The 26,866-nt window shown below is 54.2% G+C and overlaps 2 protein-coding genes across 5 annotated transcripts; both read left to right on the plus strand.

Moving 5' to 3' along the window:
• The first annotated feature begins 177 nt into the window (after positions 1-177).
• On the plus strand, positions 178-16,463 carry ABCF3 (ATP binding cassette subfamily F member 3). Of its 3 annotated transcripts, none has more exons than XM_037908713.2 (21): positions 178-501; positions 1,236-1,383; positions 1,706-1,785; positions 2,234-2,286; positions 3,629-3,726; positions 3,852-3,974; positions 4,318-4,584; positions 4,938-5,018; positions 5,725-5,784; positions 6,387-6,443; positions 6,725-6,747; positions 7,363-7,418; positions 7,650-7,850; positions 8,272-8,348; positions 8,995-9,039; positions 10,430-10,562; positions 10,947-11,035; positions 11,531-11,622; positions 12,464-12,596; positions 13,116-13,203; positions 15,221-16,463. In XM_037908713.2, exons 1-21 carry the CDS (start codon positions 180-182, stop codon positions 15,377-15,379), a joined length of 2,385 nt encoding a protein of 794 aa, XP_037764641.2. In that variant the 5' UTR covers positions 178-179; the 3' UTR covers positions 15,380-16,463. The 3 variants fall into 3 exon arrangements, with proteins under 3 accessions (XP_037764641.2, XP_037764642.1, XP_043378968.1); XM_043523033.1 differs by lacking the exon at positions 178-501 and adding an exon at positions 668-816; XM_037908714.2 differs by lacking the exon at positions 6,387-6,443 and having other exon boundaries at positions 329-501.
• A 2,919-nt stretch (positions 16,464-19,382) lies between these two features.
• Positions 19,383-26,515, plus strand: LOC102937754 (PHD finger protein 23B). 2 transcript variants are annotated; one of them, XM_037909675.2, is made up of 5 exons: positions 19,383-19,667; positions 22,771-22,863; positions 23,095-23,704; positions 24,110-24,157; positions 24,473-26,515. In XM_037909675.2, the coding sequence occupies exons 1-5, from the start codon at positions 19,545-19,547 to the stop codon at positions 24,697-24,699; spliced, it is 1,101 nt and encodes a 366-aa protein (XP_037765603.1). In that variant the 5' UTR covers positions 19,383-19,544; the 3' UTR covers positions 24,700-26,515. The 2 variants fall into 2 exon arrangements, with proteins under 2 accessions (XP_037765603.1, XP_027686581.3); XM_027830780.3 differs by lacking the exon at positions 19,383-19,667 and adding an exon at positions 20,901-21,171.
• Positions 26,516-26,866: the final 351 nt, after the last annotated feature.

The raw sequence follows: 26,866 nt of genomic DNA on the forward strand, positions 1-26,866 counted from the left end.
GGGGTGGGGGGTGGGCTGGGCTGAACCCTGCTTGGTTCCCAGCAGGGGGGCGGGGCCCAACCTCTGATCACTGGGGCAACCATGCCGTTGCCCCGCCCTCTGCGCTCCGCCCCCTGGCCTGGCCTCACCTTGATCCACGCTCTAGAGTTCTGCCCCCACCCCCGCTGCACGCACTGCGCATGCGCCTCCCCAGTCCCGGCGGGAACTTCGAGGACTGCGCGCCCCAGGCAGAGGCGCATGCGTGGGACTCCGTCTCCCGCCGTCCCTCGCGCTGTGGCTTGTCCCGGACTCCATTTCCCAGCAGCCCGCGCGCCCGGCGGACTTTTTTCCCCGGCGTGCCCCGCTCTTCCCCCTTTCCCGGGGCTGCGTGGGCCGGTGGCGGCTGGTCTGGGGCCTGCGGTCCGGTGCCGGGGGCGGGCTGCGCGGCGATGGCCTCCTGCGCCGACATCCTGCGCAGCGAGTTCCCCGAGCTGGACGGGGAGGTGTTCGCCTACGTGACCGGTGAGGGGGTGGGGCCGGGGCTCAGGGGTCCCCTGCCCGCTGCCTCGGCGGGTTCCCGCCTCTCCCCGGGGCTCTGAGGGGAGGCGGGCGCCGCTGCCCTCCGCTCCGCCGCCTGCGGTCCGGGCCTCGGCTGCTTCTCCGGGTGTCCTGCCCGGAAGCCGAGCCTCCGGAGCAGCCCCGCTCGGCGGGACCTGGGCGCTCCCCTGCCGCCTTGCTCCAGCTCCCCGCGCCGCGGAGAGTCAGGCCCCGGCTGGCCGCCCTGCTCGCCCGAAGGCTTCCTGCTCGTGGGGGAGGCTTCAGTCCCTGGCGCCCGAGGTGCGGGGTCTGATGATCTGCAGCCCCCCGCGGCGTAGTCTGAGCCTCTCCGATGTGAATGACATTACTCTCAATTCCGGGGAGAGAGGGCGTCTGATCCCGTGGTGGGGATCTGAGGCGCCTCATTCCTATGGGCTTTGATGTCAGTGAGGCGTCTAAATGCCTTGAGGATCTGGGCCAAAGTGACTTACTCATAGTCACACAGGGTGTCTGTGGCAGAGCCTGGGATTGAACCCACAGCTCTGTTATTAGTGCCGGTAGAAGAAACCAAGAGTCCCAGCCCACTGCCTTAATCCCAGAATGATCCTTGGTGCTCAGTTAAAATGATGGGGAAGTGCTGAGCCCGTGATACTGGCTGTTATTTGGGTTGGGATTATTTGGGGCTTGTTGCTCAGGGGCTTGCCTCTTTCCTCTTGCAGGGGTCCTGCATAGTGGCAGTGCAGATTTTGAGTCTGTGGATGATCTCTTTGAAGCGGTGGGAGAGCTCTTGCAGGAAGTGTCCAGAGACTCCAAAGATGATGAGGACATCCGGGAAATCTGCCAGAGGATGTACAACACCCTCCACCTGTAAGTACCCTCCGTCAAGTGACGTGGTGGGAGGCTCTTGGGCCTCAGTGCAAGGATCTGGAAACAGGCCTGGGGCCAAGGCAGTGGGTGAGAGATCAGGTGGGCTCTGGGTCTTGTGATGTGTTGGAGCCTGCATTTTACTTTGGAGCTGTGGTGGCAAGCGTCAGCATCTGGAATGTATGGCATGAGGATGTAAAACGGGGTGCAAAGAATTACTTAGGGCAGCATCTGAGACTCATTTGGGGAGGTGTGGCAGATGGGAATGTTGCAGAGAGGATGGTATCTTGGCAGTATTACTCCTTGACTCTCCTGTATGTTACAGGGATGAGGAAAACTCACGGGGACGCAGGCAGGTGCTGCTGGATGCCCCAATTCAGCTTTCCAAGATCACAGACAACTATGGTGAGTAACAAATGTTTAGCAGCCCTTGCTCCTAGGGAATCGACCTTCAGTGCTTGAGCTGGACGGTCTCCCAGCTGATCTGTTCCTTCCAACAGAAGCATCATTGTGGTCGGAAGTTTATAAACCCTGGAGTTTATGGATTGGAATGGGACTCCCTCCTTGGAATTTTGAGGAGCTCATCCTGTGTAGTGGTGGCCTTTGAGACAGTGAGATCTAATGGCAAGAACAAAACTAGGAATAAAGACTTAAATTCTAGTCTCAGCTCTGCCACTCGCTTGCCATGTGCTCTTGGGCAAGTCATTTCACCTTTCTCCATCTGTAAAATAGGTTATTAATTTTCCTGCCGGGGAGCTGGGTAGATTTGTATTAAGCACTGAGTTTGCTTTGCCAGAAGGTGCTGGAGAGAGAGAAGGGCTGAGTGTTACTGTGCCTTTCTTGTTGATTGCAGATTCTGGCTTGGACCTTTTGCCGAAGCTGTTGCTAAAGAGAGACCAGAACTCAGTAAGTAAGAAAGGGATCCGTCCTGCTCATGCTGTTACCAGCCTGCCTGCTGCATTGCTCAAGATGCTGAGAGGGCCTTGCCTTCTTACACATACATCCACACAATAGGCTGGGGAGTGGGGCCTTCTCTCTCTTCTCTCTAGATGTTGAAATTGCTTTCTCTCTGTTCACACCTTCACTTTATGAGTGGGGCTGCTTGGTCTGGATCTGGTAAACAGAATTACCTAGGTAATTGTAGGCCTGTGAGCCTGACATAGATCCTGGACAAAATAGTGGAACAGATGATATGGGACTCAATTAATAAAGAATTACAGGATGGTAATAATACCAATCAACATGGCTTTATGGGAAATAGATCCTGTCAGACTAACTTGATATCATTTTTTGATTAGATAACAAGTTTGGTTGATAAAGGTAATATCAGTGTTGACGTAATATACCTAGACTTCTCCAAGGGGTATGACTTCGTACCGCACATTTTGATTTAAAAAACTAGAATAATATAAAAGTAACAGGGCATGGATTAAAAACTGGTTAACTGATAGGTCTCAGAATATAACTGTAAATGGGGAGTCTTTGAGCATGTGTGTTTTTAGTGAGATCCCACAGGGATCAGGTCTAAGCTATGTAATATTTTTGTCAATGACCTGGAAGAAAAAATAAAATTGTTAATGATAAAAATCTGTAAATGAGACAAAGATTGGGAGCGGGGAATAGTAAATAAGGAAGTGATAAGGTCACTGATACGAAGTGATCTGGATCACTTGGTGTGCTGGGTGCAATTGTGTTTCAGTACAGCCAAATGTAAAGTTATATATTTAGGAACAAAGCGAATAGGCCATACTAACAGGATATGAGACTCTGTCTTGAGAAGAAGTGACTCGGGGTGGGCTGGGGGCGGGGGTGGACTTGGGGGTCATGGTGGATAATCAGCTGAACGTGAACTCCCAGTGTGATATTATGGGCAAAAGGCCTAATGTGATCCTTGGATGTACAAACAGAAGACTCTCAAGCAGGAAGGTGATATTACCTCTTTATTTGGCACTTATGCAACCAGGACTGGAATGCTGTGTCCATTTCTGATGTCCATTAATTCAATAAGGATGTTGATAAATTGGAGAAGGCTCAGAGAAGAGCTGTGACCCTGAAATGCCCGTTGGTGCCATCTGCACCCTCTTAGTCAATCCTCGTGTCCCACCTAAGTAATTGACCCTTCCTCCTTGAAATTTCCACCCATCAGGATTTTCCCTCCTAACTAGGCTCTTCTTCTTTACTAGTCAGTTGCTTCAGGCCCCTGATGGTCATTCTTGCTCTTTTCTGAATGCCCTTCCTTGTGTCCCAGATGGTGAATGCCAAGAAGCTGGAGAAGGCAGAAGCCAGACTGAAGGCCAAGCAAAACAAGAGGACAGAGCGGGATTCCCTGAACCCCACTGGCATACTGTGAGTGTGCACGTAGCTGATGGGCAGGCTCTGATCGCACTGATGAGTGTGGCTCTCTCGGGAGTCTGATGTGCTCCGGGGCTTTGCCACACTGAAGCTCTACTTTCTTTCATGCCTGGTCACAGGGTCCTGGAGGAGGCATCTGCTAGCCAGGCATCCAGCAAGAAGGAGACTCGCATGGAGTCATCGGGCAAGAACAAATCATACGATGTGCGCATCGAGAACTTCGATGTGTCCTTCGGTGAGCGGTGAGTCCCTGTGGGGTGGGAAGGACCCGGGGGAGGCTGGGATACGGGTGGGATAGGGGAAGATTCATACAGTGGCTGCAGTATGTGTGGGGAACCCTAGAATAGGGGAGGTGGTGGGATAGGATCGTGGGACAGCCTGGACTGGAATAGCAGGAAAGGTGCAACAGTTCAGGATTGATTGCCACTGTATGGGAGCTTGTCCTCCCTCTGGCTTTGGGTAGCAGCTTTCATGAAGTTCCCAGCAGAACCCACCATCCAGTGGAAGCGCTGCTGCTGGGTGCTGCTGTGTCCTTGCAGGTGAACTGTCAGGCTGACCAGCTATTGGTCTGTTCTCTTGCCTTAGTGTCCTGCTAACAGGTGCAGACCTGAACCTGGCATTTGGCCGGCGCTACGGCTTGGTGGGCAGGAATGGGCTGGGCAAGACCACCCTGCTGAAGATGATGGCAAGCCGCAGCCTGCGCATCCCCTCACACATCAGCATCCTCCACGTGGAGCAGGAGGTGGCAGGGGATGAGACGCCAGCTCTGCAGAGCGTGTTAGAGTGTGACACCACCCGCGAGAGCCTGCTGCAGGAGGAAAGGGAGCTGACAGCCAGGATCAACGCTGGCAAGTGAGACACTGCCGTGTAGACCATGCCTTGGGGTTACGGCCTTGCCTGAACCTAGGCTTCTGGTCCCGCTCCTAGTGCCTGAGCCTAGTGTCCTGGAGAGACCAGTGCTTTCTCCTGCCATGTGCTAGCACTAAAATTGAGCTAGTGGCTTTGCCAGGGTTCTGCTCTCCATTTTTCCTCCTTGGGGCTGGTCTTGTTCAGATTAAAGCTCCAGTAGGAATGGAGTGCATACCTCAGGAGCTTGAGTTCTGCTTGCCTTCTCCCCCAGCCCACATGCACACAACCTGAGAGAGCCGATTTTTAAACCCTGACCTTACAAGAATTCCCTATGCTGCCCTTTTGTCTCCTACCAGGGGACAAGGTACAGAAGGTGACAGACTGTCGGAAATCTATGCCAAGCTGGAAGAGATAGAGGCAGACAAGGCCCCAGCCAGGTAAGACGAGCCCCCTTTCTGAGCCAGACATGGGGGGCTGCCCCTTGACTATCTGCAGCCAGCCTGGGGTATTAGGAGATGGGTATTTAGACTGGTGGACATGGACTCCAGGATTCAAGACATGGACTCTTTGTCGGTGGAATGTCCCTACCTGGCCATGGAATCTAACAAATGAGCTGGAGGTTCTTGTGGCCACTGCTCCTGCCTCATTCTCTACAGCTGGGAGAGATTGGGACTGGAGCAGGTGGGAGCCCCCCAGAGGTTTTGGGGAAAGTCAGGCTTTCTTACCCTCTAATGACTAGACTAATGGTGCTCCACTTGGCCTCTGGGACCTCCCAGAAGGTGACCATCTGAGAGATGTTTCCATGTCTGTTGTAGGTGATGGAAACTGAATGTTATGCTGGCCTTAGAGGCAGGGCTGGGCTTTTTTGGCTCTGGGCCAGTGGTCTGGAGTCAGTGTCTGATTTCAAACCCCAGAACGTCATGTCAAAACCATCCTGTGCCCTGTTGGGAAGCTGGGATTCCCGGCGTGGCTGCTGTTGGGCGGGAGATGGGTTTCTGCTGGGTCCAAAATCTTGCAGCATCCTTTCGATACCGCAACAGTCTCCATTGGAGCACTTGTCTTGGATTCTGAGCCCTGTGCTGCAGGCAGTTACACATAGCCGTCGAGTGGATTTCAGAGGCCTGTCTCTCCTCTTCCCCACAGGGCATCTGTCATTCTTGCTGGGCTGGGCTTCAGTGCAAAGATGCAGCAACAGACAACCAAGTAAGTCTCCGTGCATCAAGGTGTCAGTGCTTGGGTAGATTCCTCCCTGCCCTAGGCCTGGAGGGGCCTGAGCTGCCCTACCCCAGTGCTTCTCTTGCCAGGCTAGAGGCATCGGACTGAATGCTGGGCACTGCCGGACGCTCCGTGGGTCACTGGCGTCCCCCTTGCTGTTGCCGTGGGGATGGCCTGGAGTGGATGAAACAGCAGCTGGTATGCTCTTTGGAAGGGCTTGGCTGTTTCCCTCCTGAATCAGGCTGCTACAGATGTGGCAGGGCAGAGAGCAACTCAGCAACATGTGATGCTGCTCTCAAGTTCAGCAGCAGGCATACCATGGCGAATTTTTGCTGCCCCTCGTAACTTCTGAGTCAGGGCCTGCTGCATCTCGCCCCTGCTGCACTGACAAGCTCTCTCTGGGGTGACAGCAGAGTTTAAAGGGCACCTCCTTCCCAGGTGGTGATGAGCCCTGGCATCTCTGCTGTGAGGAGTCATGGGGTGAGAGAACAGGGTGACTCGTGGGGGAGGATTTCTTGTGGATGAGCTAAGTCAGGGTGGTTCTGTACTGAGCTCTGATGCCTCCTGTATGTGTGTTTTTCTCTGCCCAGAGAGTTCTCCGGGGGCTGGAGAATGAGGTTGGCCTTAGCCAGGGCCCTTTTTGCCAGGTAGGTCTCAGCATGGTCCATATTTGATCTTATTCCACTCCATCTCTGTTAAAGTAGGGTAGACTCTGTGATGGCAGAGCTCAGGAGTTACCTCGGGGTTAGCTCACACTCACTCTGCCAGCAAGGGAGCAGGGCAGTATTGGCTGCGGGGGGAGCCCCCAGCCTCTCCGGGCAGGGTAACAAATAATTGAATTAAAACAATCTTACGGTAGATCTACTTGTATTTAAACATACACCAGTATTAACTGTTCTCTCTCCCCTCCCCCTACACTCTCTCTCAGACCGGATCTTCTTCTGCTTGATGGTAAGCGAATGCCATGAATCCCTTCTCATCTCTGAGCTGTGGCCTTGTGGGATGGCTCTGAATGCCCTTGCTGGGAATGGGAGACCTGGTATGGCTTTTTGGCTGCATATCCTGAGTGAATGCCCAGCTGTTCACCTGATGCTGCCAGGGCTGTGGAGCTGCATGTGGCGCAGTGAGGCCCCTGTGTACTGGCTCACCAGAGGAGTCCAGACATCTAAGGAAGTCAAATAGCTTATCCTGTCCCCTCTTCCTCCTTGGCCATTGACCTTGGCTGGCCTGGATGTTGGCTTGTTCAAGGGCTCTGAAGGCGTTAGTATTTGTGTTTATTACCGAAGAAGACTTGAAACCTGCCAACCATTCAAGTTGGGAGCCACCAGATTTTCACCGTTTGTTGCATCCGCTTGTTGCATCTTGTCCGACTCTCATCCAGTGGATGTATGCGGTGCCCAGTACATTGTCCCCATGATTCTCTGGGCACTACTGTGACGGTCCCCTTTCCAATGGTCCTAGTTCTGGAGCAAGTGGTAGCTTTGCATGTTCTTATCAGCTGGGTGTTTGCCATCCTTTATGTGGGCTGAATCCCCTGATCTCTGTCCCTTTTCTGTTCCCTTTCAGAGCCGACTAACATGTTGGATGTGAGGGCCATTCTATGGCTGGAGAACTACCTGCAGGTAGGTGAGGTGGCAAAGGGTAATCCGACCTGTGGAGGGCTGTTGTCTAAGATCACTGGTTCTTTGGTGATGCACCCTTGGAGTGGAGATTACTCCTTAATGGTTTGATAGGCAGTAGGCATGGGATATGGGTCCCTGTGACACAGGCTGGAGATCCCCACTGGCTGGATGAAGCTCCCCTGGGATCAATTAATACATTGGCTCAGGCCTCCCCGCTACTATCTCCTCTAGACCTGGCAGTCAACCATCCTAGTGGTGTCCCACGACCGGAACTTCCTGAATGCTGTGGCCACTGACATCATCCACCTGCACTCGCAGCGTCTCGAACCCTACCGGGGCAACTTTGAGAACTTCATGAAGATCAAGGAGGAGCGGCTGAAGAACCAGCAGCGCGAGTATGAGGCCCAGCAGCAGTACCGGGAACATATACAGGTGCAGAGATGATGACGTGGCATGGATGCGATCACATCCTGTGAGAAGAGCATTGCTGTACCATTCTGGGAGTCCCTCCAGCAGAGGGGCCAGTTTACAGAACTCATTCCCGTGCAGCATGGCTCTGGCGGTTGCCAGTGGGGGGCAATGGAGGGGCTCATGTGGGCCTAGCACTCTTACTCTGGGCTAATTGTAAGGGGAGCATCTCTAGTCCTCCTTCATACTGACAGCCATAGACTGTTCTTGGGCTGTCCTCACCCTGGATCCTCCATGCTGCTCTGGCTTTAGAGGGGAATCAGGCCCACAGCTCAGGTCCCATTGTAGGAGGACAAGCTCTGAGGTGGGGGCCTTAGCAGCGGGCAGAGGTTAGTGGCTGGTACCACACTGGGCCAGGGGACTCTGATGATCTGTTCTCTCCTAGGTCTTCATTGATCGATTTCGCTATAATGCAAACCGGGCATCCCAAGTGCAGAGCAAACTCAAGCTGCTGGAGAAGCTGTGAGTGCTTGGTCCTGCCCCTCACTTGGGCCTGGGAGGAGGGGAAGCAGTGGCATGCGGTCGGACTGCACCACTGGCACAGCTGCGGGAGGGGCTGAGACCGTGCCATGCAGTTAAACCATGCCACTTGGCCAGGTGGTAGGGGACAGGGCTTCACACGCTTTAGGTGGTAAAGCACCTAATCCTATTTGAGTAAGTGGAAGGTGTTGAGGGCCTTTCCCAGTGGCTCCACATGGGCCTGAAACACAGTGGCGTTTCTCTAGGCTTACGGGGCTGGCTCTGGGGGGCTGGGAATGGCTCTGGACCCGGGAATGGCTCTGGACCCAGAAATGGCCGATCTCTGGCTGACCAGACATAGGGCCTGCTCTTTTGGAGGGGGTCACCTGACCTACATGGTCAGTTCCCCAAGTGTTCATCTCCTCTGCTTCCTGTCCTGTCTCTGAGGCCACCTGGGATGACTGTATGGAGCTGGATGGTTGTACAGTATATGGCTGGGCGTGTCACTGACATACTCCTAGCCCCCTGCCCTGGGGCAAAAGTTCCCCACTCTACCCCGGCCCAGGGAATTGCATGGTGTGTGGGGAGGGGGTGCTGTCCTGCTACAGCAATATCCCAGCTCAGAGTGACAAGTTTCTCCTTCTCCTAGGCCGGAACTGAAACCAGTGGACAAAGAGTCTGAAGTGATTATGAAGTAAGTGACGACAGACCCCGTGGTGAGGAACTGGTAGCTCGGTTCCCTGTACTGGTGACTGGCAGCCTCAGACCACAGCTTCTTGCCTCCCAGGTCCTGTTACTGGGCGTGTGCTCTGTAAAACGTGGCCCAGCAAAGCACTATCAAGGCTGCAGAAGCTGGTGCCATTTCCCTCATAGAATCCTGGAATATCAGGGTTGGAAGGGACCTCAGGAGATCATCTAGTCCAACCCCCTGCTCAAAGCAGGACCAATCCCCAGCTAAATCATCCCAGCCAGGGCTTTGTCAAGCCTGACCTTAAAAACCTCAAAGGAAGGAGATTCCACCACCTCCCTAGGTAATGCATCCCAGTGCTTCATCACCCTCCTAGTGAAATAGTGTTTCCTAATATCCAACCTAGACCTCCCCCACTGCAACTTGAGACCATTATTCCTTGTTCTGTCATCTGGCGCCACTGAGAACAGTCTAGATCCATCCTCTTTGGAACCCCCTTTCAGGTAGTTGAAAGCAGCTATCAAATCCCCCCTCATTCTTCTCTTCCGCAGACTAAATAACCCCAGTTCCCTCAGCCTCTCCTCATAAGTCACGTGCTCCAGCCCCCTAATCAATTTTGTTGCCCTCCCCTGGACTCTTATCAATTTTTCCACATCCTTCTTGTAGTGTGGGGCCCAGAACTGGACACAGTACTCCAGATAAGGCCTCACCAATGCCGAATAGAGGGGAACGATCATGTCCCTCGATCGGCTGGCAGTGCTCCTACTTATACAGCCCAAAATGCCATTAGCCTTCTTGGCAACAAGGGCACACTGTTGACTCATATCCAGCTTCTTGTCCACCGTAACCCCAGGTCCTTTTCTGCAGAACTGCTGTCTAGCCACTCGGTCTCTAGTCTGTAGCAGTGCATGGGATTCTTCTGTCCTAAGTACAGGACTCTGCACTTGTCCTTGTTGAACCTCATCAGATTTCTTTTGGCCCAGTCCTCCAATTTGTATAAGTCCCTCTGTATCCTATCCCTGAGCTGGCACCTCCCCTCTGCCTTCCCTGGTATCGGGCCCAGGCATGCACATAAATCCTACTGTTTTCTTGGTTTGCTTGCATCATTCTCATGGTGGGGCCACGGATCCAGGCCCGGGGAAGATGGGCTGGGTGGGCCAGATACAGCAGTAATGGATGCATATGGCAGGCAGGTGGGGTTCTGTGCTGAACTTCTTCCCTATCCCAGAAGGTGGAGGTTGGCAGGTGAAGCAGTATCCTTTCCTGCCCTCCCCCTGCCTCGTATGGTGTGTGGATATTCCTCCTCTTCAGGTGTTGTGCTTTCCCTGGCTACCTCTCCCCTTGCCTGTTGTATTGACCTCACTGGGCTTTCCTCTCCTCCCCCACCCCCTTACAGGTTCCCTGATGGCTTTGAGAAATTCTCTCCCCCAATCCTGCAGCTGGATGAAGTGGATTTCAGCTACAACCCAAGTCACTGCATCTTCCGTGGCCTCTCTGTCTCAGCTGACCTGGAGTCCCGGATCTGTGTGGTAGGTATTGGGGACTTGGTCTTCTAGCTGGGATGGGGCCGCAAGAGGATGTTTCAGGAGAGACCTGGCAGGCCCTAGAAGTAGGATTTGGGCAGTTGGGGCAGATGTCGTACAAGGGGATCACAGCTGGAGTGTGGCAAGTAAACCTTTTGTGGCCAGTTGGGCTGTGGAGCTCCTTGCATTGCTGGAGTATCTGCTGTCCTGTGGCTAGCCCCCTTGGTGTGAAGGAGGGCCCTGGACAGTGGTAATGGGGGATGGTCAATTATACCTTCCATCCCTAAAATCCAGTCTAATCTTGGGTGAGGCAAGGAATCCCCATGGGCACTGGGGCCCCATTGCTGTCCCTGTGGGACCTAGTCTCTCAACTATTGCTTCTTTTCCCAGGTCGGAGAGAATGGAGCTGGCAAGTCAACCATGTTAAAGATCCTGATGGGAGACCTGGCACCAGTTCGAGGGATTAGACACGCACACAGGTACAGCTTGTGTTGCTATTGCCTGGCTTTAGCACAGAGGAAGGGATTGGGGGGATCGTGGGGTAAGGGCCAAGAGGTCTCTGGACTTGCAGAGGGGATTGTGGGAAATGGCCCCCCATTTGCAGAGTGCTGGAGGGAACATGGTTTATCGGCCACTTCCCCAAAAGCACTATGGGTGGGTCCCCAGAATGGCTGCTCCTTCTGTCCTGGGGCCACCTCCCGACATCTCCATGGCTTGGGGAACCTGCATTAACATGTTTCCCCAGTTACCAGTGACTAAGACTTAATGGCCAAGAGCTCTCCAAGCTGTCATGGAGCAGCCAGATCCCCAACCCCTAGGGAAGGCAACCCCTGCCCCCACCACTACCACATGTGCGCATGCCTTCCCTTTCTGCTGCCTCTGTCTCGCTCTTGGCAGCGAGTGGGTGAGGCCAATGGGCCAGAGGAGCTCTGGGTAGTGCTGCCTATAATGGTCTCTGTTCTCTGGCTTGGCAGGAACCTGAAGATTGGCTACTTCAGTCAGCACCACGTGGACCAGCTGGACTTAAACATCAGTGCTGTAGAGTTATTGGCCAAGAGGTTCCCAGGTCAGCATCACACTTCCATGGGCATTGACTCTGGGTGCTTGCGGGTGCCAAGTGAGACCTGCATTTGATGTCTTGCCTCCTGGGGCAAGTAGAGCTGGCAACTGGCATGTAGCGCCTTCTGCCAAGCAAGGAGCAGCATTGATGCATTCGGGAGGCTTCCCCTGGATGCAGATAGGAGCTCCTGCCTAGAGAACCAGCCACCTCTCGCAGTGCTCTGGGGCCATCCTCTTCCCTTGCCTAATATTTCCCCACCTCATGGGAGTTGCAGGCTCTCTGATACCTGGCTTGAAAAGTTCAGGTAGTGTCACAGTGTGAGTGCTGCAGGGATGTCCAACTCTGCAGACAGCCTGAAATGAGCCCTGGGAAGTGATTGTTGTCATTAGGTTTCAGAGTTACGCATCAGCATTGCAGACTATTTAGCTGCTGATCATTTTAGCAGCAAAAGCCTCAGTTGCTCTTCTCCCAGCTGCCAAAACCTCCAGCTTCCTCCTCTCTGATGTAGGATAATCCTTTTACCTTATATAAAAATATGCAACACTGAATTTAGGGCCATTGTCACTTGAATTTCATCTCAGTCAGTACCCTGGAGCCCCTGTCCTGATTGTGTCACTCAGGTTCATATTGAAGCCTCTGGGAATTTCCTCCATTCTGCTGCTGCATTTCCCTCCTCCTGCACTTGAGCACTGTAGATTCCGGGGGACTTGGTGCAGAACCTTGGTCCAGCTTGCTACCGAGGCCTTGTGTGACTCCTGGCTGACTGGAAGCTCTGAGTTAGTATCTTGGGGGCTAATGCGAACAGGCTCTGGCTGGGTTGTGACATTCTCCCTATGTGCTGTTTCAGGGAAGACAGAGGAGGAGTATCGTCACCAGCTTGGAAGCTACGGAGTCTCGGGGGAGCTGGCCGTCCGCCCTGTCGCCAGCCTGTCGGGAGGTCAGAAGAGCCGAGTGGCATTTGCCCAGATGACCATGCCCTGGTAACCCTCTCCCATATGTTGCTCTTGCTGCTTTTAGTGACACGGCTCTGTCCCTAGGTGTTTGTTTGGGGGAGGAAGCAGAGATGCTAAGAGTATTTTGCTGGTTCTGGCTGAGTAGGAGGCCCAATGCTTTCTAGGGAAGCATGGTCACTCTGAGGGAGCTATGCATGGACAGAGGCATGCAGCTTGCTCTTGTCATTACCCTTTTGGGCTCAGTCCACAGTCCTATTCTTGGGACACAGGGGTCCCTATAGCCCACACATGGGACTGGGCAGAGCAGACACTTGGGGACCTGAGCCTTGACAAGAGACAGTGCCATGAAGAACCTCTCTATCACGTTTTGAGCGGAATGATCAATACGCTGGGCTCTCCCGTCCAATGTGAGTCCTTGTTCTCTAGCCCTGCTAACAGAGGGCCTGTTGTTCTTGACGGTAATGCCAGGAGGTGACTGCACTGCAGGGTCTGCATGGGCCTCTTCTAGTGGGATGCTGAGTTGCTGATTCTTTTCTCTTCTTCCAGTCCCAACTTCTATATCCTGGATGAGCCGACAAATCACCTGGACATGGAGACCATTGAGGCCCTGGCAAAAGCGCTGAATAAATTCCGGGTAAGGCTCTCCTGGGTCTGACGCTCCCTGCAGCCTCTTGTCTTGTGTTGCTGGAGCATCCCAGCCCGGTGGCAGCCACTAGAGTAGTTTAAAGTGGCCCCAAATTATCTTGGTCAATGGAGAACATGATGCATTTCCACCTTGACTCTGTGCTTCCTGTCCCTTGGCTTGTTTCAGACTTCCCTTGAAAAATATGGTTGTTCTTCTTTTAGTGCCCAGGAAAGTGGCTGACAGGTAAGAGCCAGCCAAAGAGCAGCCCCTTCCCACAGCATCCTCTCTTCTAGGTCAGGGTATCCCACCGCTCTGCCAGCTCACTTCACTTCAGCCTGGCCTCTAGCACACTTTACTGTTCCAGTCCTAGGCAAATATGCTACTTGTGCCATATTCTGTGGTGTCTTCATGGGGATGGGCCCATCACAATCTCTTGTTTCCAGTAATAGCTTGACAGGTTAACTCAAAATCCTCCTGCTTCAAAAGAGAAGCTACAGCTTGTTCAGGCAAAGCTGAGGGCAATGGCTGAGCCTTGCTGTGAGTTTGGGTGGCCAGTGGCAAACTCTAGCTGTAGGCCAAGGAGTGAAGTGAAAAGCCAGAGTCAAGCTCCTTCTCATTACACACACAATCTGTTCCCAGACTATGCATTTGCTCTCCAGCCTTGGCCCCAGATCTCCCAGGAGGAAAGGTGAGGGTCCCGAGCCCATTCCCCATTACCCCCCTTGTCCCTCCTGCCTACTTGTACCATGGAAAGTAGGAGTTCCCAGTGGGCCCATTCTGCAATAGATGGAGTCCAGAGGTTCCAATATGCATTGCAGCCTAGCTATTGGAATGATACAAAGTGGGAGGATATATCCAGTGGGGCCCACAGAGGTCACTCTTGGGTCTGAAAACTAGTCAGTATTTTCATTTATGACTTGGATAATGGAGTGGAGGACATGCTTATAACATTTGCCGGTGACACCAAGCTAGGAGGGGTTGTGAGCATTCTAGAGGACAGGATTAGAATTCAAAATGACCTTGACAACTTGGAGAATTGGTTTGAAATCAACAAGGCGAAGTTCAGTAAAGATAAATGCAAAATACTTCACTTGTTAAGAAAGAAAAAAATAAAATTCACAACTGTAAAATGGGGAATAACTGGCTAAGCAGTCATACTGCTGACAAGGATCAGGGGGTTATTAATCACAAATTGAAAGTCAACAATGTGATGCAGTTAGGAGAATGCTATTAGCATTCTGGGCTGTATTAACAGGAGTGGCGTATGTACGACACAGGAGGTAACTGTTCCACTTTACTCTGTGCTGGTGAGGCCTCAGCTGAAGTACTGTGTCCGGCTCCGGGCATCACTGTAGGAGAGAAATGGGCAAATTGGAGAGAGCGCAGAGGAGAGCGTCAAAACCCATAAAAGGTTTAGAAAATCTGACCTATGAGGAAAGGTTAAACGGGGCCTGTTTAGTCTAGGGAAAAGAAGGCTGTGGGGGACCAACCAGTCTTTAGGTAGGTTCAGGGCTGCTATAAAGAGGCTGGTAATCAGTTGTTCTCCGTGTCCACTGGCGGTCGGACAAGAAGCAGTGGGCTTAATCTGCAGCAAGGGAGATTTATGTTAGATAGTAAAAAATACTTTCTAACTCTAAGGGTAGTTAAACTCTGGAATGGGCTTCCCAGGGAGATTATGGAGGTTTTTGGGTAGATTGGAAAACCCCTGTCAGGGGTGACCTCTGTTTACTTAGTCCTGTTTTAGTACAGGGCTGGACTTGATGTTTTCTTAAGGTCCCTTCTAGCCTTACATTTGTATGATGCTGTTTTGCGTGCCCGGACCTGTGGTCTGCATCTCTATGAGCTGAGGGGCCAAGAGCTACACTCAGGCCACCTCTGTGGTCTAAGCAGTGGGGTCAGCAGACTTAACAAGACATGTTGCCCTTCCCCATAGTATTCAAATAGCGATTTAGAGCTGGACTGTTTGCTGTTGTACCTTATTTTCCCCTCTGGTGTAAAGCACTTTCTCTTTGTACCTCAATCTCAGGGTGGTGTGATCCTAGTGTCCCACGACGAGTGCTTCATTCGCCTGCTGTGCAAGGAGCTGTGGGTGTGTGAGAACGCTACCGTGACGCGCATCGAGGGTGGTTTCGATGAGTACAGGGACATCCTGCAGGAGCAGTTCCGGAAGGAGGGCTTTCTATAAAGGAGGCGGCCAAATTGTGTGTGAGCTGGCTGGAGTGGGGAAGTGCAGTGGCCTCAATCTCCATCTGAAAGGTGCCCGGCGGAGCAGCAGGGACACCACTTGCACCCCATGGACTGTCAGCTGTGCCATCTGCATTACCCTCCCCCCAGAACTGCAAAAGTGTTTGGGGTATGGGATGGGCGCTCTCTCCTGCCTCTGGAGCTACACCAGGCCTCTGCTGGGCAGGGGTGAATGGACAGTAAAGTGATGGGGGGAGGGGGAGTCTAAAGCTGCAGTGCGAGGGGAGGAGTGCAGAGTGGGTAGTTTCTGCTCTGAGAACATCCTCTCCTCTGCCCCCTGCCCAGTGCTGCCTAGCTCAGCCAGCCTGTGCGGCTAGTGGAGGATTGGTGATCCGAGTGCGCAGGGAACACTGGGCTTGAGTGCTGCTACCTGTTGCACCTTGAGCTGCTTCTCTGCTCTGCTGAGAAGAGGGATAGAGTTTAGACCCCCCCCCGCCCCCCCCAATTTTAACTTAAACCATGTGAGGTGGTGGGAAAGGCCTCTCAACTCCTCTGCAGGGAGGAGCTGCTGCCTCCTGGCTTTTCAGTCATTTTTACCTGCCAAACACTAGTCAAACCCTCTTAGGAACACACTTTTCTTCCTGGCCTGACCCTATGCTACTCTCCCCGTCCTGCTAAGGAGTGGGGAAGCTTATGCTGCTGCTGAAAGGGCCCTGCTTCTTGCTAAGGTCCCTTGGAATCCTTGACAGGGTTTGCTTTTGTTTTCCCTAAGCTGCAGTCAGTAAGAGTCAAGGGCTTGTGCTGTTTGAATTGCAGTGGCCCACTACTCTGCCAGACAGGGACAAAATCTTACCTGCACACAAGCTTCTACCAACTTAACTGTTACACAAACGCCTGCACCCTTCTCCCAGCTAAAGGCCTCTCCATGCAGGACTAGGCTAGGTCTGTCCCAGCTATCACTCTGTTTCATTTCTTTTTAAATGATCAAATACTGTACATTGCAAGGTAAGTTATTGAGCACTGAGTGAAATTCTCTGTTCCTCAGCCCAGAGGTTGCAGTGTAAATAAAAACAGAACCTAATGGCCTTGGGATTCTTATTTCGCTAGTGGATTCCACTTGCTGGTTTCCAGTCTGTTTCTTTACCGTCCTTTCTACTGATAGTGAATTTGGGCAAGAGGGCCTGGTTACAGATTCCTGGTTACAGATTCCTGCACAATCTCTGCCTCCAGTCAGCAAATGTGCTATGAAAGGGGAGTTTGATTATTCAGTTCTTGCTAAAGCACTGAATGAGGGGGAGGAAAAGATCCAGCCCTCCCTCTGCTGAGCAAAGCACATAGTGCTAGGAGCCTCTGCAGAAGCATATCATGAGCAAAGAATTATTTGGCTACTACTATTAGAATGGTGGGCTATTACAAACCAGCACAAGAATGGGTGGTGGGGTGATGCTGAGGATGCTGACGTTTCTGTGTGACTAGATGAACTAGTTGGGGAAAACTTTTTTTAAAGTTACCATCTGCGAGGAGTCTCATTGCTTGGCCTCTGCTCCCTAGCATGAGGCAGGCACAACTCACTCCGCAAGCTCTGAAAGCTTTTATGGCAATGGTAATCTTTCTCCCACCCCTCTGTGCTGGCAGTCATTATCACCCTTGGAACAGGACTGCTGCCCATGGAACCCTCCATCAGTTCCTCCTGGACCACAGTTAGCTAAGGAGCTGTGGCTCTTCTTCCAGAACATGCCAAAGCAGGGGTTGGGTATCCTTTGTCAGGTCCCTGCATTCCAATCTGGTCCAGGTTGCTCCTGAAATTGTTCTTGGCACACTTGCTTTGACATTCCAGTGTTTTTCTTTATTTTTTATGGCAAGAATATGTGGCAGCTTCAAACTGTCCTTGCAGCAACATCAGTAGCAAATGTATGGTCTACATCTGCCAGGATGGTGGTCATACAGTGAAGCGATGTAGCCCTGGGGAAACCTATCAGGCTGACAAAAGGCCTGCTTGGACCGCTAGGGCTGAGAAGCTCGATGTGCAGCCCCCACAAAGCCTAGTGCTCTGCTGAGTGTCAATGGCACTTGCAGCCTCAGTGCTGCAGAAGAGGCTAAGAAAGGAAGCAGCAGGAGGGAGGGGAGCCATTCTCTCCCCTACAGTCAAGGGATTTTGATAGCAGCCTGACAGCTCCCACATGCCTTCTTCATGTGCTTGACACGGATGGGGATGGATCTAGTGCTAGTAAACATGCTATGAAGTCTTCAGTCTCAACTAGGACACATCTTGCCCTTCACAGGTGAGCGCAGACTCCTGTGCAGTTTGAGCTTTCAAAATAAGGACTTCACTATCAGTCCACACTTGTACCTGGCACCTTCTCCAGCAAGCAGTCACCCTGCTACTGGATTGCCTTAACAGCTCTAGCTGTTTATGTGGTTGGCCTTGGACTTACAGTCCTATGTGTTGCAGCTGTGCTCTCCCTTTTTTTCTTTAGGGACATCAGATCTGCTGGAGCAAGAACTCCTCATGGCTGGGATCTTTATCCTTGAAGTGGGTGGGGGAATCACTTAATAGTCTCTTAATTTTAACATCTGTTTACTTTTTGGGGCTAGTTTTTAATTGCTTGATTAACAGTCTGGAATTTTTGTCTCCTGTGCTGTTGCAATGGTACATTTGCAGCGGCTGCCTTGGGCACCACCTTCCATGCTGTGGTGTGGTAAAGACAGGAGCCACCTGATTTAAAAAAAAAAAACGAACTCCCTTAAAAACAACACCGCAATGCTGCATCTAGCCCTGTGGTGGGCTCTATAACCATTGAGTGACTCTACCCCCAGCCTTCTATACGCTGATTCCTGCCACACACGGCCCACCTAAGTTCTGTCCTGTGTGTGATCCCCTTGGTAAGATTGCAGCCCTGTTGAAAATACACCCCAGCTCTGCTTCTCTCAGCCTTTTCTGGGGGATTTTAGTGCTAGCCTGTTGCCTACCTGTAGGTTAGAAAATTTGGGGGGCTAATTCCCCTAGCAGCTCCCCTTGAGGCAGTGAGGGCGTTTTCCGCTAATTCCAGACTTTCTGTTGTCTCTTAACAAGGATTTCAATCTGTCTCCCAGTAGGTATTTTGGGGGAAGGGTTGCAGGGCAACAGTCTAAAAGGCTTTCTGGGCCAAAGCTCTCAGTTGCAAGGGTGAAGTCCCATCCTGTCATGGGGGAAGAGGGTCAGTACCAATCTTATCTCCCAGGCAAAGCCTGCCCTGCCGCTTGTCTCACTAGATCACTGGTATCAGGTGCCTTGTGTCTGCTCTGGGAGCTGGCAGCAGGGTAGGGAGGCCCAGGGTCTGCTATAGGTAGCCTCATTTTAGCCTCCGACGGCTGCCTTCACCTGGATAAGGACCCCAAACCTGTAGGAGTTGCCATATCCCCTCGGATCCCTGGTCCAGCTCTTGCCAAGGGGCCAGTACCCGTGGCCTCTCCCTCCCGCTGCCGAGCCGGCGCTGGCTGCCTGGCGAATGATCCCAGCCTGGAGGGGGTTCCCGGGCTCGGTTCCCAGCGGAGGGGAGCTAGGAGCGACCGGGGTCGGGCCCAGCAGCCCCTCCTCCGCCTTCGCTTGTGCGGCCGGCTGGCGGGAGCCCGAGCCGGGGGCAGCAGGAACGGCCTGAGCTCCGTCCCGCAGCCCCCCGCGCTCTGGAGCCGGTTCCCCCGCCAGGCTCTCGGGAAGCGGCGAGCCCCGGTGCGCAGCTGCCCGGGGGCAGCGGGTGGAGGCCGCAAGGGGGCAGCGGCCGCCCCGCGCCGGGGGCGCTGCCCGCGGAGCCCCGGGCGCTGGGGAGGGCAACACGCGGCGGAGCCGGGAGGCCCCGCCCGGGCCGCTGGCGGCGGGGGAGGCCGCGGGGCTGCCGCTCAGCTGACGGGCGAGTCCAAGTGCCGAGGGGCCGGGGCGGCTCCCCGCCCTGTGCCGGCTCCAGGCCCCTCCTCCCCCTTCCCCGCCACCAGGTGGTTCCGCCCCCGCCCCCCGGAGCGGCCGGGCGGGGCTCCAGCGTCGGAGAGGAGCGGCCGGGAGGGAGAGCGGAGCCGGCGGCGGCGGGGACAGAGCGGTGCCCGCGCCCCCGAGACCCGCGACCCGGAGCACGGCGGCCCGCGCCGGCCCCCGCCCGAGGCACACGCGCCCCCCGCCCCGCGGCTCCGGCGGGATGAGCGGCGACGAGCTCGCAGGTGGGAGGCGGCCGGGCTCGGGGTCGCCCCCCCACGCCGATCGCTCTCCCCCCGCCTCTCCCCCTGCAGGTGCCAGCCCCGGCTCCCCCGGACCCGAGGAGGTGAGGCGGGCGGCGGGGAGGGAGCGCTGGGCGCCCGGGCTGTGGGGGCGGGGAAGGCTCGGGCTGCCGGGGAGGGGGCTCCATGTGCTGTCCGGGGGGCTCTGCCCCCTGGGGGGGGAGGCAGGGGCCTGCTGGTGCCGGGGGATCTGGGGGGGGACCCTGTGTGCCAGGCTCTGGGGGGAGGGGCGGCGTGGCGTGGCGTGGCTGGCCGGGCTGGGGGGGGAGGCTGCGTGCCAAGCTCTGGAGTGGGGGGCAGGGTCCCGTGGGCCGGGCTGAGGCGCGGGCGAGCTGGGCGGGGGGCTGCGTGCCACGCTCTGGAGACGGGAGCAGGACTCAGCCGTGTGCCGGGCTGGGGGGGGGGCGCTGTGGGCTGCGGGGGGGGGGGAGAACCTATGTGGGAGGATAGGGGTTGCGTGTCTGGCTGGGAGCTGTGAAGTGGGGGGCTGTGTGCGGGGGGGGTGGGGGTGGGAGAGAAGGCGGAGGGGGGGCTGTGTGCGGGGGGGTGGGGGAGAAGGCGGAGGGGGGGCTGTGTGGGAGGATAGGGGCTGCGTGTCTGGCGGGGGGCTCTTTGTGTGCGGGGCTAGGCTTTGGGGGAGAGGTGGGGGACCAGCGGGGCCAAGCCGGCCGGGGAGGGGGCCGTGGAGGAGGCGGAGTGCGCTGGTCCGGGTTTTGCGGGGAGGCAGGGGGGTTGCGTGCCGGGGGGCTCTGGGGAGAGCTGTGTTCCGGGGCGGGTGGAGGCTCTGGGGGGCTGTTCACTGGAGGGGCTGTGTGCCGGGGGTGTATCTGAGGGGCGGGCGTCTGTTTACCCGAGGGGGCTCTGAGGGGCTGTGTGCCTGGGAAGTGTGTCTGCGGGGGCTGTTTACCGGAGGGGAGTCGGGGGAGTGTATCTGGGGGGGGGCTGTTTACCGGAGGGGAGTCGGGGGAGTGTATCTGGGGGGGGGGCTGTTTACCGGAGGGGAGTCGGGGGAGTGTATCTGGGGGGGGGCTGTTTACCGGAGGGGAGTCTGGGGGGTGTATCTGGGGGGGGGCTGTTCACCGGAGGGGATGTATCTGGGGGGGGCTGTGAACCCCGAAAGGCAGTGGGTGCCGCCACACGTTTTGGAGGGGGGGGTGTTCCGGCGCCTGCCTGCCCCCGCCCCTACTCGGCTCCCTCCGGAGGATCCGCCGGGCAGCTCCTGCGGCGGGGAGTGACCCCGTGGGGGGCCGGCTCAGGGCAGGACCGGCAGCGCTGCGCGGGCGCCATCTTGGGCGGGATCAGATGTCGGGGGAGGGAGGGACCCCCCCCCCGCCCTTGGACTCCTCGCTCCATCTCGGGCTCTGGGCCGAGGGCGGCTCGGGGGCTGCTCCTCATGGAAGCGCCGGGCTCGGGCTCAGCCTGTCTCCATCCTCCATAATGGGACTCCTCCGTTGGGGAGCTCTGCCCTGGCCGGGCGGGCTCCCGGGTGGATCGGGCTTGGGTGCCGCAGCTAACAGGCTTTTCCACTGCCTGCCCCTTCCGCAGGAGGTGTCAGCTGGGTGTGTGTGTGGGGGTGGGGGGGGGGGGTGTAGGTCTGGGCACTGGGAGCATGTGGGGATAAGCTTTGGGCAGTGTGTGTGTGTGAGGGGGGAGGTCGGGGCACTGCGGGGTGGGAGGTCTGGGCACTGGGAGAAGAGTGTGTGGCTGAGGGTAGTCAGCTTTCTGTAGCCCTGGGCATGCTCTTTCCTTCAGGCCAGTAACTCCGACAGGAGTGAGGGTGGGACGCTCCTCCCACCCACCATAGGCAATAAAGGCTTCTCCCCCCTGCTCCCCAGGAGGCAGGTGCCCTCCCTATGGCTGGAAGTGATTGTCCTTCTAGCCCTTGGGGAAGAGGGGTGGTTGGGTGGAGACAGACCTCTGGGGGTGGGATGTGACCACACCCCAGAAATTCCAGGCTTCCCTCAGTGTTTATCCTGCACTTCCCCTTCTGCTTTTTGGGGTACAGCTCTTCAGAGTTGGGATTGAGGGGCTGGAGAGTTGGCCTTTCTGGTAGTGCCAAGTGTTAGATGCTTGCAGACCAGCAGGGAGGGGGCCTCCAAGCTGCTGGTTTTGACTCAAGCTCAGCCATTTTTCACTGGCCTTGGGTGGCTGGCATGGACTGCCTGGCTGAAGTAAATGGCAGCACTGTGCCCATATGGCCTATCCCCAGTCAGTCAGATAAGTGCCCCTGTGCTGGCTGGGATTGGCTGCAGTGCTTTCATTTCCCTTTGTCTTGAAGGAGGTGGGTGCAAGAGGCTGTTCTGTGTAGGACCCTGGAGTTCCATAATAGGCAACTTGATTGTCCCGAGAGGAAACTCTTCCCAGGTGCCCCTGCCGTTGTGGCACAGATGTTTTGATTCCCCTCCATAGAGCTGTAGACTCCGGGATCAGGGCAGGATGTTTCCCTAGAGTCCAATGCTCAAGGCTTTGACTGAACTCTCCTGTGTTAATTGTGTAGGGGCCTGTTATCCTTCCCATTGGATCTCAGAGCAGAATTTCCTTAGGCACTGAACATGGTCCCCACCACAAACACCCCAGTCCTGTGACTGCAGATAAATGGAGCTTATTGCTGGGGGCTCTTCCACAACTTTGGGGGATTCACCCTGTTTAGAAACCTTGTAGAAACTCAATATTCAAGTATTTTTGTATTATAGTTCCTTTGTACACATTGTGTGCAGGTAGATTTGATGTAGTGGGGATGCCTGTATGGGCTATGGCTGCAGGTTCTGGGTGTATTTTTGATGGGGAATATCTAGGCACAATGAATGTGTGGGTTGGTTTGGGAGAAAGGAGGGTCGCCTGGGTGGGCTGGGCACTGCAGGCTTCTGTGGTGGTGTTTGGACAGTCTGGGACTGTGCTGGTTGGTTGTGGGGAATGTTGCTCAGGCATTCCAGGGCTGTATGTGCTGGACGTGTAATGGAGTTGCTTGGTGGCTGGTGTTGCACACACAGTCCTTTCTGACTCCCACAATGGCACCTTGTAGCATAAGATTTGGTCATTGGCAGCTTGGCCTTTAACTACAGACAATGTTTGGTCACATTTTTTTCCAGCCATCAAGTCTGAGGCTGGAGGTAGAGACTCTAATCAATAAACTGTCATTCTTTGCAGCCGCCACAGAAAAGACAAAGAACCGTGGAGGACTTCAACCAGTTCTGCACCTTCGTGCTGGCCTATGCTGGCTACATCCCCTACCCCGAGGAGGTAAAACAGATTGGTGTGTGCGTCATTGTTTAGTGTTGTGTGAAGGGGCCAGTGTCCTGGGAGACAGACCTGGCACCTCTTCTTTCTTTCTTGGCATTGAGGTTTGGGGACTTCCTGCTATGTCATTTCTCCCGCTCATGTCTCCTTCTCTCCCCCAGTCACTCCAAGAACACCACATCTGTGGTGTGGTCTTGTGCAGATCCTATGTGCTTTTCTTTGTCCTTCTTGCAGAATGAACCCTGGACCCTTGGAGGCAGCATGAGTCCCCAGAACAGCACAGGCAGCACTCAGGACAGTGACAGCTGGGCCTCATCCCATTCCTCTGATTCCCAAGTCCTGCCAGATGAGGGGAGGATCAGGAATGCCAAGTACAAAGGGGGCAACCTGTTCCTGAACTGCCCTGACTTCCCCAGCAGTTTCTATGCAGCCCGACCCCAGCAAACCAAGAAGAAGAAACTGTCTGCAAAGAAGCTCATCTTGGATCAAGAGATGGAACAGAAGATGACACTGGCTGGCACGAAGAATTTAAGTGATGTTCAACCGCAAAGGAGAGAGTCAGCTGTACTAGAGGAGCAGGCGCCTTACGTAATGGCAAAATGTCTTGAATCCTTGGTTGTCCCAGCTGGTGAGCTCCGACCCAAATCCCTGCTGGAGGAGTTCATGAAGGAAGAAAAGGATTGGACACAAGGGGTTCAGGGGAGTGAGGTGCCAGTAGGAGGCTACTTTCGACCAAAGGAGCAGGAATCATGCCCTGAGGAGAGGAGGAGCTCCAGCTGTCAGAATACCTTGGATCAAAGCAAAGAGGAGGAGGGTACAAGCAGTGTCCGCTCCCAGCTCAACTGTAAGCTTCCAAACTAGTTTGTATGAGGAGTGTGGAGGGGTCTGTAGGAAAATGGGGAAGATGTCCCTGGTCTGGATAGGTGGTTATGTCAATGCTTTGTTCTCACTGCAAAGCTGCATTGTGTTCCAATGCCCAGTACCTTGCTTTCTTCCAGGTGGAGGAACTGTAGGTTCACTGGCTTTGTGGGGAGCCCACAGCTATTGGAGTCCTAGCCTCACCCAATAAGAGGTGAAGTAGGGGAACTGCAAAGTATAGAGTCTAGGTGTTGGGCCTCAGCCTGTCAGAGTCTTTATTTCCCCTGGTGCAAACCGTGCTGGAGCCAGAGTCCAGACTCATTCTTCAGCTTGGGAGACTCTCTCAAACTAAGCATCTGACTGGTTTTAATTGCTCTCTTCCCTTTTGCAGCTTCACCTGTGGAATTCATGGTGGCACCTCCCAACACCAAATCAGAAGGTGAGTGGGACCCCATTATGTGTGGTACTGGTAGCCTCTCTAGCACAGGGAGCTGGGAGTCTTGCTTTGCTGCTGGTTTTCTTCCTGAAATGGGTGGGGATTGAACCAAACAGAGGGAAATGCAGGCCAGTATAGGACAGGCCTGGGTTTCCTTCAGAGCTGATCGCTAATCATCTGTGGGGGTCAGTGCTGATCCCTATAGGCCTTCATGCCCCTGGGACAATGTATATTGCCTTCCACTGCATGCATAATCTTATGCTATAAACTGGGTTTGTCTGGCATTTTCTGATGGAGGTCTGTCTCTTTCCTGCCCAGAGGATGATGCTTGGGACCTGATAACCTGCTTCTGCCTGAAGCCCTTTGCAGGGAGACCCATGATAGAGTGTAACGAATGCACCACCTGGATCCATCTCTCTTGTGCCAAGATTCGCAAATCCAATGTGCCTGAGGTCTTCATCTGCCAGAGATGCCGTGACGCCAAACAGGAGATCCGTCGCTCAAACCGAGCCAGGACAGTGCCCCGCAAACGCTTCTGTGACTGATTCTCTCCCCCAGAGACACGGTGATTGTGGGTGGGGGCTCTTTGTTCTAAGACTATAGCCCAAGTTGGCTAGACAATCGATACACAGTGACCATAGGAGGCCGGTGGCACTGGAAAGTGGGAGCATTTTTGCTGGGCGTGCCCCCTGTACTTCCAACTCTAGGAAGCTGGCACGTTGAGACTCAATCTTTCTCTTGTGGGGGTCATGTAAACTATGCAGTTGAGACATCAGTTTCGCCAATGCAGTGGGGTCCAGCAAGAGAAGTGTGTCTCTGAATGGAATCCAGTGCAGTAGGTCAGCCAGAAACCTGCCTGTTGTCTCACAAACAGGGCTCAGTGCTTTTCCCCCAGGCACTCCAGGAGAGCCTACTCCAAGTAGTTTCCCTCTGGTATGGTGGCTGCTTAGACTTATCCCACTGGTGCCCAATTCCTTTCCTGACAACCTCTTAAGAGTGAGTTTAGTGCTGGTGAAAGTTGTCACCTGGCTAGCGCCCCCCTGACTAATGTCCTCTTTAATCTGGGCTGTATCTGCTTTGTTGAGTGCACAAGCTTCTCCCTCTACAAACCATGCTCTGGAGTGACACCCTCTCGGGTGGGAAAAGGAAGTTGTCCTCTGTGCTGTCATGGCCCCTCAATTATAGTGAGGTGAACACCTGAGTTGAGCACCCCTGCCTTCAAACTTGCTTCATGCGAGTAAGCAAAGAGTAGCCCCTTGATCTGAGTGCACTAGCTCCAGAGGTTCGGAAGAGAGGGGCAGTGTGCAGTTACTGTAAATATTAATGGAGTGACTGTAAATAATTTGTAACAGATGTTCAGAAAATTATAAAACAATTCTTGCTAAACTGTAAAATGGAATCCTCTGCTCCCAAACTTCCAGTTGCACTGTAGTCTCCTGTATGAGGGGATTTAAGGAGTTGTGGCAGGAGACCAAAACAGTTTGGGGTCGGGGGGTAACCCTTGGAAACTCATGAGGGAGAGGGTGAGGCCACAGGCAGACCCTAAGCAAAAGCAGATCTCATCCTCTTGGAATGGCTCTCAAGACTTCCCCTGCTGTTGTGCAATGGGCTGTCCCCCAGGAAGCATCTTTGGTGAAGGTGTGGTGGATGATGTGAACAAAGTCCTGACAGAGCAGAAAGAAAGTGAAGCTTCTGTCTGAATTGTCCAGTCCCTTGAAGAATTCTCCTGTTAGCGTCTCAGACAGACTAGGGGGTCTTTTGCCTTGAGCCTCATCACTATGCAGATTGTTTCCCCTTAGATTGGATGTGCCTGCTATGAGCACACCTTTATGTTTTTAGACAGGATACTTGGTCTTCTGTCTCCCTTGCCTCAGGGAGGACATGGCTGAGCTGGCTGGTCTCTAGGGGCTCCACATGCACTAAGTATTAGATTCCATCTTCTAATTCTCCTTATATACCCCCCACCAAAGAACGAGACCCATGTGCCTTCTGCATTTCAAAGATGCTGCTCCCCCTGTGCTGGAGGCACTTGATTTAGTCATATAAACTGCAGGTGTGCTGACTCCTGTGCTACATGTTGGTACTGAGCTGGGCCTCTGCTGCTTGGGGTGACGGAGGGATGTGGGGAGATAAAAGGAACCTAAGGCCACAATTCCTCTCTTTTTCCAAACTTGTGTACTTAGCTGCCATGAGACATCTTCATCAGTCAGCAATGTCCCTCTCCTGTAGGGGGAAATCTAGGCCCCTGAAATGCTTTACACTTTTATAGTTTGTAGTAACTTTTATTGAAATTATGTAAAATACAAATTCTTAGGAGTGTGGGTGGAATAATATGTATATAATAAAGTACTTTTGCCATAACCCTTGTGGCCTTATTGTTTCATGACCTCACCTGTAACTCCCCCTCAGGGGTAAGTTTCTGTGACTATTTCCTTTGGCTGTGCTGGGAATAGCTGCTAGCCCTGTCATTTTTACTTTGGAGTCATCTTTGACAATTTGGTGGATGCTGGGGAATTAAAAATCCAAAGCAGAGTACAAGCCTGCTGCTCTGGAGAAGTAGGTGGTGTTCACTCAATGTCCCTGAGTTAACAGAAATCTAGAATGAGTAGGTAAGAGTACCAGGGCTCTCAGATGGGTCAGGCATGGACACAGTCTCTCCCTTGAAAAGGTGAGAATCAGATTTTAGTACCCTAGGATTAGACCATATGTGCT

This window comes from Chelonia mydas, chromosome 9 (assembly GCF_015237465.2).
Source record: "Chelonia mydas isolate rCheMyd1 chromosome 9, rCheMyd1.pri.v2, whole genome shotgun sequence".
NCBI lineage: Eukaryota > Metazoa > Chordata > Testudines > Cheloniidae > Chelonia > Chelonia mydas.